We start from the raw sequence: 20,157 nt of genomic DNA on the forward strand, positions 1-20,157 counted from the left end.
TATTACACGCAACTCCATCATTGAGTGACTCAGAGTAAAATATGAAGGAGATACTTTGTGGGTTAAATGGTTTTAAGTATATTGATGATCCCTGTACTTTCAAAATTACCTCATGTATCAGGAAAATGTGATGCAAAAAGTTTTGTAAACAAGCAATTCAAATATAATTTCCCTCTTTCCTGGGGTTAACAATAAAGCAATATGTTTATGAATAGTAAATATGCAATGGCGAAATAAAAAAATAAAATGTATGAGTTTGTCTGCTGTCTCTTGACTGTATAATCTGTGTGGAACAACTGGTGTCTACTTCTATGCAGATGACAATAATACAGGTCTTTGGTTGTTGATCCCCATGAATAATGTGCAACATATTATAAACCAACAACATAATTATCCATGACAACACTTTTAGTTTCATTTGTTTATTCAAACAAATTTAATCACTTTCTTTAAGAAAAATAGATGGGGAATTGTCAGGGAATTATTAACATTTTTACATATAAATAAGCAGGTTTAATTGCAGTCCTATAAAAACATTACATTAAAAAGTTATTAAACGGATCAACCATCTCAAAAGTATATACATAAATGACCAATATGAAATATTCTACATAATGACAGACATGTTCGTGGAGTTACACTGAACAGAAATAAATAATCTGGTACTGATTTTAATATTTACCCTAACCTACAGTCTAACACTGTGATTCAGTCTTGGCACCAATTAAAACGGTGAATAATTTGTATACTGTACAGAATTACAGTGCGACAGGATGAAGGCAGATTTACATGGTTTCAGACATTTTGCTCATGGCTCTATGAGCAAGTGATTCCTGTCATCATGCCACTACAAGACTAGTTTGCAAAGATAAACGCAATCCTGACAACAGCAGCCCACACAAATGATGCTGAAAACACCTCGTACAGTTTCAAAACCCGCTTGATGAGTTCAGAGGATTTATATAGAATTAAAGTAAATGTTAACAGCAAAGAGATGTGGAAAGCAACCACAAGATATCCACTTTAAGTGACATTTCTACTGAAACTTTATCATTTAATACATCTTTTCTACAAAGACCACAGCTCAGAGTTGTGCATGATTCAATCGGAAGACTACAATAATTAAACAGGCCAGGTAGAATTTAGCTCATCTTTCAAATGAATGTTTTTATCCACAATATTTCATATACATGTAGTTGCAAACACTGCATATGCTATATTACATGTAAAGCCATGTTTTAAGGATAAAATAAGCTTATAAGCTGGAGCCATTAAAATCATAATTTCTTTAGTGCCACAGGTGGGATGCCAGATGTGATGGGACACCAAGCAAGGCATGGGAAGAAGAAACGATGTCAATCCATAATCAGGATAGATTATACGAGAGTAAAATGAATTATTGTTTTGTCTATAATCTTTGTAAAAAGACAGAAGGAAGGCTGATTAAGTACATTTTTAACTGAGATTAAAAGTGATTTTCATTCAGGTTCACTTCAGGACAGTTAACTCTTCAGTATATGACCCAAATGGACATGTAGTACTTGATGGTGTCAACACGTCAAAAGATAACCAAAAATAAGTGGCATGAAAACGTTACTACGGTATGGTTAGTTGACTACAGTTTTGTCATTAAAACACTGGCATTCTGTGGTCTAAACTAGAAATACTGTGAGTACTGTAAGTTATTTTAAGGCAAAGTATTTGTACATTAACAACTCTTTATTTATTCTAAGGAGATTGTTTTGGGCTATATTTGGTTTGTCAGTTCTCAGATATTTTTCAGTATTACTTTTAGATTTGCTGAGAAAACTAAATTTGTTTTGATAACCAATGTTTGGAAAAGGCAAGTAAATATCAACTCATCACAGATCGTGAGAATATCCTGCATTAATCTGTTGTTTAACCTACTTGACAAAGCGCACGCATTTGACTTGTTGAGGAAAAACAGTGTTCAAAACAGGTTTTATCTGTCAAAATGATTGCTTCAAAAAGGTTCTATCAATTAACTTGATACAACAAAAGAAAATCTTCCAATTACCCATTTTGGCACACATGCATACCTATTTTTAACAAATAGGTATTGAGCAAATAAATGAGTGGTGTATCTGAGTATAAGGAAAGGGTTGCAGTGTTCTTTTATCTTGAATGCTTGTCCTGAGCCAGGTGGCGGCGTAGTTGTCACCTTAATTACAGATCCTCTTCACTCACCTTCACTAACCTAAAAAAAATGAAATGAAAAACAGATAAGTTATCCAGTGGTTCAAGTGGGTTAGAGATATTCCTACAATAACGATACACTTCATAATCAGTGTATCAAGCATACTTACTTTCATCGTCTGAATCAAAGCCAAAGAGTGCAGAGCAGGTGTTAAGGGCTTGGTGTTTCTGTAATTCTTCTAAGCTACTGAAGGAGGAAAGACATTTGTCACAGCGCTGTCGGATCTTCTGCGCGGAGGCAGCATTATCCACCTGCTTCTGCTTTTCTGGGACAGGCTCCACTTTTTTCTTATTGCTCCCGTACATATTTTTCCTTGGAGAAGGCTCATCGGTGGACCTCCTCTTGCGCATTGAGAGCCGAGATTCATCCAGGTAGGTGGAGGGCGGCGGCCGGATAAAGGGGGCTTTGACAAAAGTTGCATAAGCTGGATCTTCCGGTTTGAAGGTTTTGTGCTCGGTGATGTGTGGCTCCCCCAGCTTCTGCTGGACTCCTTCAGACAAAGTTGACATTTCCTCAAGGTCTCGGACATTCAAGGGGTCCCACACGATCGACTTTCTCTTTCTTTTTTGAGTTGCTGTAGCGGCCCCAGTGTGGGAAGTGGAGATCTTTCCCTCTGACACTTGGTGTTTTGTCTCATCCTCGTGGCCATTGATGGGGGCTTTGCTGTCGTCTGTGGGCTCATGGATGGCTGTGTCCTCTGAACAGTTATCAGGTTTAGACAGGTCTTGATTACCGTCTAGGATATTTACTTGGCAATCTTCAGTTATAATAATTTCTCTGAAATCCTCAACATGATCAAGGGCCGGACTCTCCCTCTGCCCCTTTTTACTCTGCAGCCACAACTCCTCAACCTTCAATCTCTGCTTCCACGGAGCCTCAGGATTTTCCTTCTTCTGTCTCAACTCTAGCTCCTCTTTTTGAGGCGCTGGGATGTAATGTCTCCATTCATGGTCGTAGAGACCTTGAAGGGTTGAGAATAGCTTTTCACAGTCTTCGACTGAACATTGAGGTCTGAAGGGCTTGTGAGTTCTGACATGGTCCTTTAATTCCTGCATGGTCGAGAAACGCTGGTTACACTCCAGATGGTAGCAGAAGTGCAGGAGAGCAGTATCGTGGAGCTTCATGTGGTCCTTGTAATGCTCGAGAAACTGTATCTGCCTGTTGGAGGAAAGCACAGTTGGCACAATAAGCTCTCCTCGTAAATTAGTAATACAACTACCAGCAACTTCCTTTGAATGTGAAAAATGCATTTGCAATTATGTGAACTTTGCAAGTTTACAAACATCAACCACTGGTTAGTCTTTCAGGGTGTTTTTACACCAGCTCTAGTCTGGTAAAATGAGACTGGTTTGTCGTCACCCTTGGACAGGTGTGAACACAGTAATCACAATCGGGTGTGAACCAAAAAAAAACTCCACTGAGACCCTTTTAGGAAGTGGTCTTGATTTCGTCCCAAACCCATTTATTTTTCTGACCTCTATCCGACCCAACTACCAGGTGTAGTCCACAAGTTTTAGTTAAACAGCTCCTATAGCTGGCAGGCACACAAACTGTAGCAGCTTGCGTAATGTGTAGTAGCAGTAGAAGAGAGTACTGCATAGCAATGTTTTCTGTCTCACAGGACCTTCTTCCTGTATATACTTTCTTGCTCCCGCCCCAACAAATCTGAGCGATAAGCAGTGTGGATGTTCTCACATGGTTTAAAACTGCTTTAAATCCAAAAGAGCACAAAAACTTGTATATAAGCTAGCAAAGGTGCTTTAATCTCCACTGGTATGTCATCACCTCGTACATTTTACATTATCTGTCCTACATGCGTTTGCTCATAAGAAAATCTGTGTTGATTGATTACTAGCTACAAAGGAGCTGTACTGTAATTACTGGAAATAACATTTTGTCACAGCCGCATTCACTAACATGCAGTGCAGTCGGACCGGCTATCAAACCAAACATAGAAACTTGGATTAAAACACACAGAGGGAGAGTGGCTTCAGTCTCTGCTCAGGACACCATTACTCCACTACTGTATTTCTTGACACAGCTAATATTTGTTTGCTGCTAAATTAATGCTCTGACTGTTGAGTACAGCCCGTTAAAGTATATGCTTACCATTCCTGATTTAGGTTGATACTAGATGTAGAACTAGAATTGGCAAATTGCATTAATATGGCCAGTTATACCAGGCAGATAGCTGTGAATTACAAGCTATCCAATTACTGATTTAATAATTACCAATCAATAAAATAAATAATTAAAACATTTTTGGGCGTATTCAGATAATCCCCAAAGATATTTTTAAATAATAGAGCAGATAAACGTGTGAAGATAATCACATTAAACACTACATAAGGAAGTCTGTGAAGCCTGATGCGCTGTACACCTTACCTGAGACAAATTGTGCACTTGTGTTTGGCCCACTCAAAAGTCTTCTCCAGCACCTTCTCTTCTTTAATATGGCATTTGATGGCATGCTTTGTAAGCGTGGTGCTGATCCTCAAGAATACTCTGTCACAGGACTCTGAGGGGCACAAGTGATACGTGATGTCCACACCGTAGCCATTTTCTCCTGCTGGCTTCTCCTCTCCATCACCTTCTCCCCCCTTCTCCATCGCAGATGGATCTTTTACTATCACTGTGTCATCTTTAATGATTACCTGCTCATCCTTGAAGTCTACCTGTTTGAATATATTTGCGTTAGGGTTCTTTCTGTGAAGCACAGATGTCTTTTTGAGAAGGGTGCGGAGATTCCTGATGATTCGATCTTCCCTCTTGAGGCTTGACACTTTAGCTTTGCCTCCGGGCTTCTGTTCAGGAGTTTTTTCATTAGAAATAGAAGTCTCATTTTCCTCATGAGGCTGACTCTGGTTTTCCACATTATCTACTATTCCATTAGCAGCTGGACTGTCCTCAGTGCATGGCTTCTTATCAGGGGGTTTCTGCTTGCACATTTCATCAATGTGGTCCAGGACATGCTTTTTGGCAAAAGGGAGCTGTTTAAAGCGTTTTCCACAAAGTATACATTTTAGTTTCCTACTTTTAAGGTGTGAGAGAGCATGCCTCATGACATTCAAGCCTTTATAGTCTTTGTGGCAGAAGTTGCAGTGGTAAGTCAAGTGGGCATATTTTTGAGTACGGAGTACTCTGTCCTTCCAGGTTTTCTTGGCTTTCACCTGGAGAAAAGAAAACAAGCGAAGTGCTATGAGTTCAACAGAAAAAGTTGACGGAAAATGAAACAAAATTCCAAACAAAGGACGCTTGAACCCCCTCATGTCTTTATATTTTCCTTATTTGTACACTGGAGATCAAAATTAGAGAACAATGTATTAAAGGAATTGAATATGGAGAATGAGCAGAACACCGCTATCTAGTGTCTCAAGATCGTAGTCACAAAAACAGAAAATAATTCCAGCACTCAGGTTGCCATGTTCGTCATATTGACTCTCGTTTTTACCCGTCTCCGGTCACTCAGCTGCTGGGATAAATAACGCAGCTGCAGCCTACAGTAGCTGCGCCAAACAACAGACAACCATGTCAACCCGCAATGCCAGCCGCTACTGAGGGGTGCAATATAAACAGAATGTGGCAATAAGTCATTATCAAACCCGTAAAACCAATGTAAATATTAATTCTGACTAAATATATTTTTTATGAAAAAACAATACTTTCATTCTGTACCCCTCAAAATACCCTGTGGTGTATTATATATTATAAATATATATATATATATATATATATATATATATATATATATATATTATTCTGAAATATTGTTGTTTTTTAATGGTTTAGAATTTGATAGAATATCTGCTGTGGTTATACCACTGCTGTATTAGCATGTTTTTTGAATAACCAAGGCACTTCAACAAAAACCTTTACAATTGTGACAGAAAAGAAGATTTAAAGAATGTTTTCTTAGGGCTTTAGGAGTCAAAAATGAATAGGAAGTGTAGAGGTCCTTACTTTGAATGACTTCAGCACATCTGTGCCCACAGGACATCACTAGTTTCTCACACTGCTCTGGTTTGATCTTGGTCTGTTCTTTTTTTAGTCTCTTCCACAATTCGGTAACTGTAGTGGGTTTCTTAGCCATTACTTTGTTGCCAAGGATTTTCAGGATTCTCTATGGGGTTTAGATGTGGTCTCTGACACTTCCTCCTCCAAATTTAACTGACTTCTTAAGACACTTAAGACACACATGTTTCCCATCAGAGCTAAATAAAAAAAAAAATTTCTTTAGCAAAGTCATGTCATGGTTTGGAGAATGTTTTCTGCAGCAGGAGTTGGACCTCTTGTTCAGCTACATGGCAAGGTGAATGCAATTGTTTATGTGAACCTCCTTCAGAAACACGCAATACCTTCACTGCAATTGTCTCCCAATAGGCCAGTAATTTTCATATTGAAACAATGAAATGGCCAGCCCAGAGACCACATCTAAACCCCATAGAGAATCTCTGGAAAATCCTTGTCAACAAAGTAATGTCTAAGAAACCCACTACAGTTACCGAACTGTGGAAGAGACTGTAAAAAGAACAGACCAAGATCAAACCAGAGCAGTGTGAGAAACTAGTGATGTCCTGTGGGCGCAGATGTGCTGAAGTCATTCAAAGTAAGGGCCTCTACACTTCTATTCATTTTTGACTCCTATAGCCCTAAGAAAACATTCTTTAAATCTTTACTGTTACTGATTTTTTCACATAATGAAGGTCTTTGTTGAAGTGCCTTGGTTATTTAAAAAAAACATGCTATTACACCAGTGGTATAGCCACAGCAAACATTCTATCAAATTTCGATCAATAAAAAATAACTATTTCAGAATAAATCAAGAATTAATACTTTGTTCTTTGTTGATTTCCAGTGTATGCTCATCTCATCTTCAACCGCTTATCCGGGGTCGGGTCGCGGGGGCAGCGGCTTTAGCAGGGGACCCCAAATTTTCCCTTTCCCGAGCCACATTAACCAGCTCTAACTGGGGGATCCCGAGGCGTTCCCAGGGCAGCGTGGAGATATAATCACTCCACCTAGTCCTGGGTCTTCCCCGAGGCCTCCTCCCAGCTAGACGTGCCTGGAACACCTCCCTAGGGAGGCGCCCAGGGGGCATCCTTACTAGATGCCCGAACCACTAACCTTTCAACGCAACAGCTCTACTCCGAGTTCCTCACGGATGGCTGAACTTCTCACCCTATCCAGTGTATGCTGTAAATGCTAATTTTTCTTCAAAAATAACTGTTGTAAACAGAAATTCCACTATGCTAATGCATGGTCTAACACGCAAGACAAAGATAAATTCACTTGTAATACATTCCAGTTATTATGAACATACATTATAGAATTCCTGAGAGGGTAATAACAGACAAACAACTGACCTCAGTGTTGGACATTTCTGTTTCCACTGTGGGTTGGGACTCCTGCCCTGTGTCGCCATTGACCTCATCTGGTGCCAAGTATTCTGGGGCTTGCACTTTCTCACCATCAAGCTTTTTGGATTTAAGAGAGTAGTTGTGTAACAATACTGGACAATACAAAAGCTCTAAGGGTGGACCATCAAGCTCAGGATCAGCTTCAACAGCAGGAACAGCAGCTTGAGGCTCACTGGGAAGACCTTCACAAAACTGTGTTTGAGAATCCTTTTGGGTTTGTTCATTTAAACTGCTATCAGAGACCAAGTCAGAATGTTCCTCGAGTTCATTTTCCTTCTCAAGATCATCCATCTGTTCAAACTGATTCTCTCCCCGTTCACTCTTTTGTTCAAGTTCGTTCTCCAGGTGAGGCATATCCAGCTCTTTATCTTCTGTGTCAGTCACCTCCTCAAAACCAGACTCCACCTCCGTAAGGAATAATTCATTATCAGGGTAGGTGAGTTCCAGTTTCTGTAAAGGCTTTCGTCCCCGTTTTTTCCCTTTAACTTTGACCTTTTTCTCTTTACCTTTAACTTTCTTCTCTTTCACTGTTGGCACCTGCTCCAGCCTTGGAAGACCCTGCAACCATCTTTTCTTCTGACCCTTCCTTTTCAAAATTTGGCTCTTCACATATCTAGACAAGTATTCTCTCTTGCGGTTTAGGGGGACTTTTACAGATGCTGAATTGTCCGTCTTAGTGTGATTGCGTCTTAATGAATACACAGGGTTATTGCCTGAAATAGTGGATTTGAGATTATATTTGAACTCAGGATCATCACCACGGTCTGCCTCATCGTCAGACATAGATTGGTTTCTCGTTCGTAGGCTTTTCCTCCATTTTCTCCTCTTCAGAGGGACATTGTTTGATGCGGCAACACAATTTTCTGTCTCACCATCCACAGTCTGCTTCTCAGGGATGTCCTGGTTCACAACAGCTGCTTCAGTGCACTGGCAGGAATTGACACCTTGAGTGCATGATTTATTCACACACTTGTTTATTAACAGCTCTTCACTGTTATCCTTCTCCTCTTCCTCCTTCATTTCACTGAGAACAGCTGCCTGCATGACCTTGTCACTCATCAACTCCAAGCAGTAGGTCCTGAGGGTCAAGAGATTCCAAAACTCAGGGTCAAAACACAGGCGCTCCTTGAGCATCTGGAAAACAAAAATGTCAAAATCTTAGGCACAAATCATCATTATATCATTAATATATTCCTCTCTTCACCTCCTCTGACCTGCAGAATATGGAAGCGAACATTGGTCCGGACAGGACTGTTGTGGGGATGCGGCTCCTCGTCTGGATGCATGTAAAGCAGGCAGACAGTTCGGTAAGCTTCCAGGCTGCGTTCCTGGCAGAAGACCAGCAGGGCACACGCTCGACAGATCTCCAGGTCATGAGGCAGCAGGAAGGCTATGGTTTTACAGACAAGGGAACGGGTTACACTGTCTGCCTGCATGTCACCCAGCTGCAAGGCCCTGGCACAAAGCTCCACACAGACCTGGACTCCTTCAACCCCCAGCTGTCCAAGAAAAAAGAAAAAGAGTAGTTTGAACAAGGTGAAATGGTGCAGTGTGCTTCCAACTAGGGCTGCAGCCATCGAATCTTTTTGTAATTGATTATTCTACCGATTAATCGAGTAATCAGATTTATATATATATATATATATATATTTATATATATATATATATATATATATATTTATATATATATATATACATATATATATTTATATATAAATATATATATATATATATATATATTGCATAAAAATTTAATATAATTTGAATTATTTAGCAAAAAAATATATAATATCTGGGGTAGGCCTATTTGGTGTGGTAATCTAACAGGGGTGTGTGTGTGTGTGTGTGTGTGTGTGTGTGTGTGTGTGTGTCTCGTTTGAGTGTGCACGTGGGCGTAGAAGGGGAGAGAGAGAGAGAGAGAGAGAGAGAGAGAGAGAGAGAGAGAGAGAGAGAGAGAGAGAGAGAGAGAGAGAGAGAGAGAGAGAGAGAGAGAGAGAGAGAGAGAGAGAGAGAGAGAGAGAGAGAGAGAGAGAGAGAGAGAGAGAGAGAGAGAGAGAGAGAGAGAGATTGATGTGTGTGTGTTGAAAGCTATACGCTCGCAATTTACCATGAGTAAGTTTACTATTTAAACAATTCAAAGTGGTGCATAAAATGCTACCTGACGCATGCGTTTACTCAAGAAGGGTTTCAAAGATAAATAGATTTATTTTGAAAATTAATTAGCGATATTATCAGGAAGAGCGAGTCGCTCTCTTCTCGTTTACAGTAACAACAAGCAAGTTCAAAACCCGATTGACACATTTACTCAAACAAAACTATAAAGACTGATCAGGTAGGTGAAATCATGTTGAACATTCATGAAAAACTAAACACAGAGGCATTCAGGAGGACAGCTAACGTTACGCATTCTCTTCCTGTTTATCCGTCACTACAGGAACTGCCCTCCTTAAACCGGAGCAGCGGCGCTCGGTGAAGTAGCGCTCACAACGGGATGCTTTCAGCGCAGACACTGAATCATCAATGTCATGCTGTTGTGGTATAACAGTTCTAGTTAGCAGTGGACAATTTACACCTTTTTAGCTTCTTTTTTAAGTTTGAAATGATCCTCTGCCTTTTCCGAAAACGGTCCTTGTTGAACAATGATCCCTGTGCTGAACAGGCCGCATAACGCACAAGATAGGAATTAAACAAATCATCGAGGCAGAGAGTTTGCCTCGATGCATTTACGTAATCGAGTAACTCGAGTTACTTGATTAATTGTTTCAGCCCTACTTCCAACCTCAGAAAGGATGTTTTCATCTGACAAATAATAATAATTATTATATTTTCTTATCATATGTCCTAAGAAACGCAACATGGAAAAATATGATCTGCTATGATGTCAGTCGGACCTCTGTGGTGACCAGTTTAATGAAAGGGAAGATGGCTCTGACGTTGGTAGCAGAAGAAGCCAACTGCAAGCACTCGGCCAGGAAGCCATGTCTGGATGGATGGGCCCGAAGATACAACCTACTCCAGATAAACACCAGGTCCCTGCAGGGGGCAGTGGAGGACAAGCCAAAGTCATTATGTTAAGTTATTATCTTATATGTTAATTAAGCAACAGCTGTTTGAATTCCTAAGTAAGTAAACTTCTATCATACACACATTGAGCAAACAATGGGTAAATTACAAAACCAGAAAGTGAGGCTAGTCTGATGTAGTATTAGTGTTCTTACCAGATGTAGTACATGTCTCCGTTGTGTAGCTGCTGGGTAAGGAATGCTTTACACAGTGACAACAGAAGCTCATCTTTTTCAACACTCTCTGTGTTGCAGATGATCTCCACTGCATCACGGCCATCTATCTCTGCCATCTAAGGAAGAAGATATGAAGATTACATGCATAAAAAAATACACCAAATACAAAATAAATCAAAATGCATTATAATCAATGACGGATACCATGAACAGAAGAATCATCTGTTCAACTGGATTTATTTTTATATAACAGTTTTAATAATTTGTAAAGGTATTACCGGTTGATTTATACATATGTATAACTATTTGTATATCTGTTGAGCCCACCTCTTTCCTCTGAAGGGTCAAACATATTCATCTACACAACCTCACATGCCTCCCATCCTTTGCCACGCTTTGACTCTTACCTCCTTGTAAAGGTGTTCATGCAGTGAGGCTTTGTAGAGGCAGGTCAGGTAGGCCTGATGGAAGTAAAGATGCTTTCCAGCCTCACGATTTTCCAGGCAGCTTTTAGCCAGGGCCATGGCCTCTTGCATTCGTTCACAGGCCTGCAGATAGCGAATCCGCAGCTCAAAGAATACTGGCAACTCTGAGCTTAAGTAGTCTTCAACTGCATGGGAGGGAATTATGTGAATTAATATATATTATAGGCGGGTATTTACATACAGGTGTTGGCTGGTGTAATGTCAAATAGAGTAATATTGAGGTTGGTTTCATTGAGTTTTATTGATCTCTGATGTCAAGGTAAAGGGTTTGATGAATTGGAAAATCTCAGGTATATAATTATTTAAGCAATACCTGCCATTTTAAGAAAATAAATAGCTTAGCTGTTTATTTAGCTATATATTTTGCTTAAAACAGTTTGTGAGCTGATGGTGAATACATTTTAGGAGAAATTGGACTTTTGAAGGTTACTGTAGATTTTATCAAATACTGTAAATGACAGTTGACTTATAGCCATGACAGCCTAGACAGCCTACAAGCAAAATTCCATTGAAACAAACCAAAGAGAACAGCAGCAGCTGAACATTTTTGTGTTTGATTGACAGTGTGATAGAGATTAGTGAATGACAGACAGGAAGGCGAGCCTATAACACAACCTGGCACGCTCCCTATCAATCATCACCGCTGCTCCACAGAGCTGTGTGCTCACCTCTCCTCTTCTACCTGTATCTCTCCATTACACTGGCAACGTTTCTTGATGACACAACTTCAGGGGGTCTTATCAATAGGAAGTCTGGTCACAGGAGTTGACCCACTTGACAATGAAGTGTTCTCTGCATCATTTAATATGGTCGGGAGCTTACCCTCTTTTTGTGGCAAGTCTGTCTCCTTTTGGATTCCTTGCAGCACTGGATTCTCCCATGGGCCTCCTGCTTTGATGATCAGCTTCACATGCTGAAGGTAGATGTTCCTGTGCCTCAGGAGCTGAGAGTGGCACTCCTGCAAAGAGTGGTAAAAATTGATTAATTTAAATTTTATTTAGGAACACATAGCTTTTTTTGTGAGATGATCAATCACAACAATGACTTTCGATATATGTTGATTCATAATTGCGTATTAAAAACAATAACAGTTACAACAGATTCTTGACAGTTGCAGTAGCAAACACTTAAGTAGTTGTTATTTTAAACATAAAAACCCTGGATTTAAGGCTGAATGTGTGTAAGGGCTGGTAACTTTTAAGTAATACTCGCAACTAACTAATGGTGAGTACGGCAACTGGGTCTTATGAAAGTGTGTTATGTGTAAGAAAACTAAAGATTGATCGGAGTTTTTCTCACCTGAAAAGAATCAAGGATGTCTTTTAAAGGCTCTTCCACAAATTCTTCTTTGCTGAAAAACAGCATCAGTTCAAAGAAGCTCCTGCAGGACAACAAGAGGAAGTTTAGTTTGCCAACACCTCACAGTAAGTGAGACAACATCTCAATCTGTAAATTCAGCACATCAAACGCTTAGGAGTTATTTTACATACTGTCAAAGAGTAAATAATAGTCATTTTTCTGTGTCACTACTTAGCAGCTAATCCAAGTAAAAACCCTTTCAGCTGTATCTATACTGGTTTGCAATAATGGACAGAAAAGATAACATCAGTATGTTATTGCTGTAGGACAATATACCTAAAAGGTAAGCTCCAGCATGTCCCTTCAAAAGAAGCAAACTAGGCTGCCATATTCCCAACGGTAAATGGTTTAGCTTTATATTACCAGTATGCACGGTAAAAGTGTAGGCGAATAGTTTGTCAGTAAAGCTCATACCTTAAGGTTAATTTGTCCTTCAAAACATCATAAACATTGTCTTCCAATGTAAAAGCTAAAGCTAATACCTTACACTCTTAAACACTGATGAACCCTTTTTATTTCCCCTTATTAAGCTTGAAATTACAAAGAAATTGATGCATCCTGCTTTTGGGTTACAGTTACTGAAAAAAAGTGTAAAAAAACAGGATGCCTACTACATGTTTGTTACCAAAAAAAATATTAAATTTAGTTAAAAAACTACTTACAAGGCCATACTGCTGAGAACATAGTGGATGTGCTGACAGTCATCAGGGAAGGCAGCAGTGGCTTTGGTGAAGCTGCAGAGTGCAGTCCGCAGAACCTTCAGCTGAGGGAGAGGAACTTGCCATTGCCCTGTGTACTCCTCAACCAACTGCAGGGAGGACAAAGAAATGTAGAAATATGACACATTTGGTCATTGCAACTGATGATCATAATAACTTGTTATTAAATTGACCAGTTAAACATTTTATTTTAAAAGCTCAGTACATTCAGACATGGTTTGTTACAATGTGTTTGAGCATAAGTCGTCATATTTTTAGTAATAAACTTTGATCCCATTGGAACTTTGATGACATTTACATTGCATTACAATAATAAAATTAGTCTGAGATGTATTCTAATCTGTTGTAGCTTTAATTGATAAAGACATCACAGCTCGGAGTGCATTATATATTGCAACTTGAAAAAACTTGAAATTAGAGCCAATGATTTGCCATTTCTAGCACTATGTTTTAGCAGTGAGCTAACTGTTCTGATTGTATTTTACGGAATTATGGATTATGTGTTGTTTGTTTGTTTGTTTGTTTATCAGCTGGACTACAGAAAAAAAAATTTGACCCAATTTTCATGACATCTGGAGGAAGGGTGCAGCATGGGCCAAGAAATAATATGATTTTCACTTTCACTGACGCCACATTTTGCTGCATTCATGTGGATCTGAATAATTGGACAAATAAGTTCCTGACAGGAAAATTCACACTGCATGAAATAGGGCATGCATTTGGGGAGGTCTGTGCTCCCCAAATGCATGCCCTATTTCATGCAGTGTGAATTTTCCAGAGGCCTTCTAGTTACAGATATGACTGGTGGCTCTGATTGGGGAAATACGTTTCTATTTAAAACATTTCATTCCAATGATTGTTTTTAACACTACCCCCCCCCCCCCCCCCCGAATAAAGTGTTTTGTTCAAAATGACATAAAAGAACTGACAAAGAATTTCCCTGACTTTCACGCAGTCTCAAACTGTCTTAATCAGTGTTTGCAAACTGAACAGCTTTCTTGAGTGTACTGTAGTGTGATATGTGTAAGGTTTTGCTGTTCAGTATCATGGTGTAACACTGACATCTCCATGGTAACACAACCTCTTTTCCTGATATCTCACAGACTTGTCATGGTTTCAAAGTTCCAGAACCAGAAAAAGAACCTCTTGGAAAGGCAGGACAATGGGTAGCTAATTAGGAATAAGGGACCTAGCATTAGTAACTGACGTTAACTATGTTATAAACAAGGCTGATGTCTGACCAAAGTCAACAACACAACAACAAATGGGAAAATATTTGCTCCAATGAAGATTGGGACTATATACAAATATAGATATGCTCTACTAGTCATTTGTAAATTTTAACACATTTGCCCTTATAAATGTACCGGTACTCTCAACTTTAATTTCATGAATTACTAAAGGGATCACACCAATGTATTTATTATGTATGTTTTCTTCTTTTTTGTCTTTTATTATGATTCACTCTTTTTACTTTGAATGATCTTTGTGCTGTTGATGTTGCTTGTCTTACGACTGTATGAATATATTGATAAGAGATGCACCGATCTGATAACGAGATCGGATATCGGCATTGATATTGACTAATTAGTTGGATCGGATATTGGATGAATGAGGCCTATCCAGCACTCCGATCCAGTCAGTTCTTTTTTATTAATATCATACACAGCAATACATTTACAGTGATCTAGTCACTTCAATTCTATGTTTGCAACACCGGATAGGGTTTATATTACATTTTAAAATAACTGTTTGCAGTGCACTTTACATGAAAGGGTTATTTATTAATTTATTCTGCTAATGTACACTTTGTTGTTTGCTAAATAATGTTAAGTACTTTTATATCTGTGCTAATTTGTTATCATTTTTTAACAAGGCTAAATGTTTATGTGAAGCCTGATGCCTTCGCACACATGCAAAGGTATAAGGTTCCTTCATTCATTCAACAGGAGGATCACATCGGTAGCAGCCGATACGCTCAGCCGAGGTATCGGATTGGAAAAAATGATCGGTGCATCTCTAATATTGATATCTGTTGTGGTTATACTATCTGTCTATAGTAATAAAAAACAAGGCTGGAGTCAGCAGGTGTACATACAGTGGTTCCACAGTATTGTTTCTTGGGTAAGCTTGCATTGTAGCTAACGCTAGTGTTCAAAACAACTTTATTGCTGATACATAAGTGGTAAATATCAAGTGGCTCATTGGTGACTATTTTTACATTTGCCATATCTGTTTTTTCATCCCTACTACTGGTATTTGAGAACAGGCTACGTTGTTTATTAACAACAGTTTAATCATAACCAGCTGTTTATCGAAACACTGCTTTCTCGCTAAATAACTGTAACGTTAATTGTCACCTAACATTATCGTTAATAAGCTTAACGGACTTAAATTAGCTATAAAGCTAAGCATTATGCCAGGCAGATATCTCTCGTGAAACGCGGGTACTACATGAAGTGACATTTCAATGAGCATAGTTGATATTTATCCACCTTTAACCGTTTCTGTAGTGTTTCTGGTGAACTATGCATCAGTCGTAGCTACAAGTTAGCATAGCTACACAAACAGAGCTAACGTTAGTCTGGAGGCTAGCGTTAGCAGTAGCATTGTAGCATTAGCAATACTATGGAGACCTTCTGACAAAATGGAGTCTAACATACCTCACAAAACTCAGAGCAATAGCCTTTGCTCTTTAAAGACGATTCGTCGCTGCAGTGTCTATAACAAAGTGTGTCCAGAGCTAATTCAAGCCCGTCTGTTTCCAAATCGCTGTCGCTGTCCGCCATACTGTCTGCTGTATCCAGCGCATAGTCAAAGTTGCCAGGTTTGCAAGGGGGCATTCTCCTATCCCCTACGACACACCGCTACCAACCTGGCAACCTCATAAATATAAACGCAGCCTACAGTAGGCTGCCTACTAATTCATTTTAAGGTTATTAACACTACACACAAAACATTCATCTCCAATCATTTTAATTAAAATAATATTTAAAAAATGAGCCCTCGAGAAAATGTGTGTAGCTGTTAATTTTAGACGTAAATACAGGTTAATCTTGAGCAACAGCTGTGAATATCTTGACTTTCCATTGTCAAGAAAATGATATACAATTGTATAGATTTGCTACCTTGCAGGCAGTCTGGAGCTGTTTACCATGAAAATCAACGTGCTAATACTTGAAACTTGTTTGAGATACTGTCCCGCTACAGTGAATACAATGAAGACAATTATTTAAAAAGTATAATTATTCATAATTCAGACTGTTAATATGACATTAAAACTAGACCATTACGCACTTTGGTACATTTTTGTTTATGGGATGGCAATTCAAATTTCAGAACAAATGGCTGACATCCAACTACACTCAAAAAAGTGAAGAAGGTGTGTTGTGCACTGTATATTATTTTTATGTTTTCAGTTTAATGGTGACCGGGTTTGCCACGGAGCCCGGCCGGGCACAGCCCGAAACAGTGACGTGGCATCTCCTTCCTCTCCATCCTGTGGGCCCACCACTCGCAGGAGGAACCACTTGGGTCGGGTGCGCTGGTCCGTCGAGGCCCCTCGGCTTCACTGCCACCCGTGCAGCAGAAGCTGGCTCTTGGGACGTGGAATGTCACCTCTCTGTCGGGGAAGGAGCCGGAGCTTGTGCGGGAGGTGGAGCGCTACCAGTTAGATCTTGTGGGGCTTACCTCCACACACAGTCTAGGGTCTGGAACCATACTCCTGGATAGGGGTTGGACCCTATTCTTCTCTTGAGTTGCCCAGGGTGTGAGGCGCCGGGCGGGTGTGGGGATACTCACAAACAAACAAAGTCGTTTCACAAAAAAAACACAAAAATTCTGGACAGACCAGGTAAACCCAAACGAGCAGTGCGGGTGAACTGGGACCGTCTGGAGGAGGCCCCTGTCCGAGAGATCTTCAACTCACACCTCCGGCGGAGCTTTTCTGGCATCCCTGTGGAGGTTGGGGGCATTGAACCGGAGTGGGCAATGTTCAAAGCTTCCGTTGCTGAAGCTGGGGGGGGTAACCCTCGAACACCGTGGTGGACACCGGTGGTCAGGGAAGCTGTCCGACTGAAGAAGGAGGCCTTTCGGGATATGTTATCCCGGAAGACTCCGGAGGCAGTTGCAAGGTACGGACAGGCCAGAAGGGCTGCAGCCTCTGCTGTGTCAGAGGCAAAGCAGCGGGTGTGGGAGGAGTTCGGAGAAGTCATGGAGAAGGACTTTCGGGCGGCACCAAGGTGCTTCTGGAAAACCATTCGACATCTCAGGAGGGGGAAACGGGGAACCGTCCAAGCTGTTTACAGGACGCTGGTGACCTCAGCCGATGAGGTTATCGGGCGGTGGAAGGAGCACTTTGAGGAACTCCTTAATCCGACTAACAGGCCCTCTTTTGTAGAGGCAGAGCTGGAGGCTGATGGGGAATCATTGTCAATATCCCTGGCGGAAGTCACTGAGGTAGTCAAACAACTCCACAGTGGCAAAGCCCCAGGGGTTGATGAGATTCATTCAGAAATGCTGAAAGCTTTGGGTTTGGAGGGGCTGTCTTGGTTGACACGCCTCTTCAACATTGCGTGGAAGTCTGGGACAGTGCCAAGGGAGTGGCAGACCGGAGTGGTGGTTCCTCTGTTTAAAAAGGGGGACCAGAGGGTGTGTGCCAATTACAGGGGTATCACACTACTCAGCCTCCCTGGTAATGTCTACTCCAAGGTGCTGGAAAGGAGAGTTTGTCATATAGTCGAACCTCAGATTGAAGAGGAACAATGTGGATTCCGTCCTGGACGTGGAACAACGGACCAGCTCTTCATTCTCGCAAGTATCCTGGAGGGGGCCTGGGAGTATGCTCATCCAGTCTACATGTGTTTTGTGGATTTGGAGAAGGCATATGACCGGGTCCCTCGGGAGATACTGGGGGAGGTGCTGCGGGAGTATGTGGTGAGGGGGTCACTTCTGTGGGCCATCCAATCTCTGTACACCCAAAGCGAGAGCTGTGTCCAGATCCTCGGCAGTAAGTCGGATTCGTTCCCGGTGGGGGTTGGCCTCCGCCAGGGGTGCGCTTTGTCACCGATCCTGTTCGTGATTTTCATGGACAGGATATCGAGGCGTAGTCGTGTTGGGGAGGGGTTGCAGTTTGGTGGGCTGAGGATCTCATCTCTGCTTTTTGCAGATGATGTGGTCCTGATGGCATTGTCGGTCAGTGACCTTCAGCACTCACTGGATCGGTTCACAGCCGAGTGTGAAACGGCCGGGATGAGGATCAGCACCTCTAAATCTGAGGCCATGGCTCTCAGCAAGAAACCGGTGGATTGCTTACTCCAGGTAGGGAATGAGTCCTTACCCCAAGTGAAGGAGTTCAAGTACTTTGGGATCATGTTCACGAGTGAGGGGACGATGGAGCGAGAGTTTGGCCGGAGAATCGGAGCAGCGGGGGCAGTGTTGCAGTCGCTCTATCGCACCGTTGTGACGAAAAGAGAGCTGAGTCGGAAGGCAAAGCTCTCGATATACCGGTCAATCTTCGTTCCTACCCTCACCTATGGTCATGAAAGCTGGGTCATGACCGAAAGAACGAGGTCGCAGGTACAAGCAGCCGAAATGGGTTTTCTCAGGAGGGTGGCTGGAGTCTCCCTTAGAGATAGGGTGAGAAGTTCAGCCATCCGTGAGGAACTCAGAGTAGAGCCGCTGCTCCTTTGCGTTGAAAGGAGCCAGTTGAGGTGGTTCGGGCATCTAGTAAGGATGCCCCCTGGGCGCCTCCCTAGGGAGGTGTTCCAGGCACGTCCAGCTGGGAGGAGGCCTCGGGGAAGACCCAGGACTAGGTGGAGAGATTATATCTCCACGCTGGCTTGGGAACGCCTTGGGATCCCCCAGTTAGAGCTGGTTAATGTGGCCCGGGAAAGGGAAGTTTGGGGTCCCCTACTAAAGCTGCTGCCCCCGCGACCCGACCCCGGATAAGCGGATGAAGATGAGATGAGACAATTTACTTAAAATACATGTCTTTGTTAAGTTGAAATTTTTTTCTAATAAAGTCCATGTAATTGTGTCTTTGGATCAGTGTACAAAATAATTATGCGTTGGTTAATCACAAACCATTTAATTTAAGTGAACTATGATTGAGATACTTATTACACCCGGAAGGTGGCAGTAAGAAGAAGATTCAAGTGCTTCACACTACACATGCGCAAACTTTGAAACAACTTCCTTCTTTTTGGCGGTGAACTTGCCAACGGTCACGACTTGTCTTCGTTTTCTGACTTGAAATGTAGGAGGACATTTTTCATCCATACTTATTGTGTTATTTACATTTTGAGCATGATTTAATTGTGTGTTTGTAATTCAACACTTCTATATTGCCAACGCGTTTCGGTCTGCTTTTATCCCGCCGACCCCAAGGCACGTAAGTTAGCCGCTAAAATAAAGCTCATGGGTAAATGTCGACAACAACGGGAGCCACTGGTTATGTTTAACAGCAGTAGAGCCGTTGTGGTGAGCTGGGAAGCGGGTGTTAGCCGCGGATGCTAACTGCTACCGCTAGCCGAAGTTAAGGCCCATACACATGATACACAGTAAAACGCTTTGCGCCGGCCTGTTCATTAATTCCCTATGGAAGAGACGGCAGCGGCGCGCACCGCTCAGATCTGCCTCTCTGCCGCTGCGCTCAAAGTTCAAATCAATTGGAGCCGGTTAGAAAGATGGAGGAACAAGCTATTGTGAGTCCGAGTTTTC

At 41.3% G+C, this 20,157-nt stretch overlaps 1 protein-coding gene across 1 annotated transcript; it reads right to left on the reverse strand.

Annotated features, from left to right (window-relative positions):
• Positions 1–514: 514 nt before the first annotated feature.
• On the reverse strand, positions 515–16,280 carry znf654 (zinc finger protein 654; the record flags this gene model as incomplete). Its single annotated transcript, XM_083921367.1, has 12 exons — positions 515–2,218; positions 2,328–3,376; positions 4,604–5,388; positions 7,582–8,769; positions 8,850–9,134; positions 10,527–10,668; positions 10,854–10,990; positions 11,282–11,484; positions 12,182–12,317; positions 12,659–12,740; positions 13,381–13,526; positions 16,101–16,280. 12 exons carry the CDS (start codon positions 16,278–16,280, stop codon positions 2,214–2,216), a joined length of 4,338 nt encoding a protein of 1,445 aa, XP_083777493.1. The 3' UTR covers positions 515–2,213.
• Positions 16,281–20,157: the final 3,877 nt, after the last annotated feature.

The sequence above is a fragment of the Echiichthys vipera genome (genome assembly GCF_963691815.1).
Source record: "Echiichthys vipera genome assembly, chromosome: 10".
NCBI classification, from domain to species: Eukaryota; Metazoa; Chordata; class Actinopteri; order Perciformes; family Trachinidae; genus Echiichthys; species Echiichthys vipera.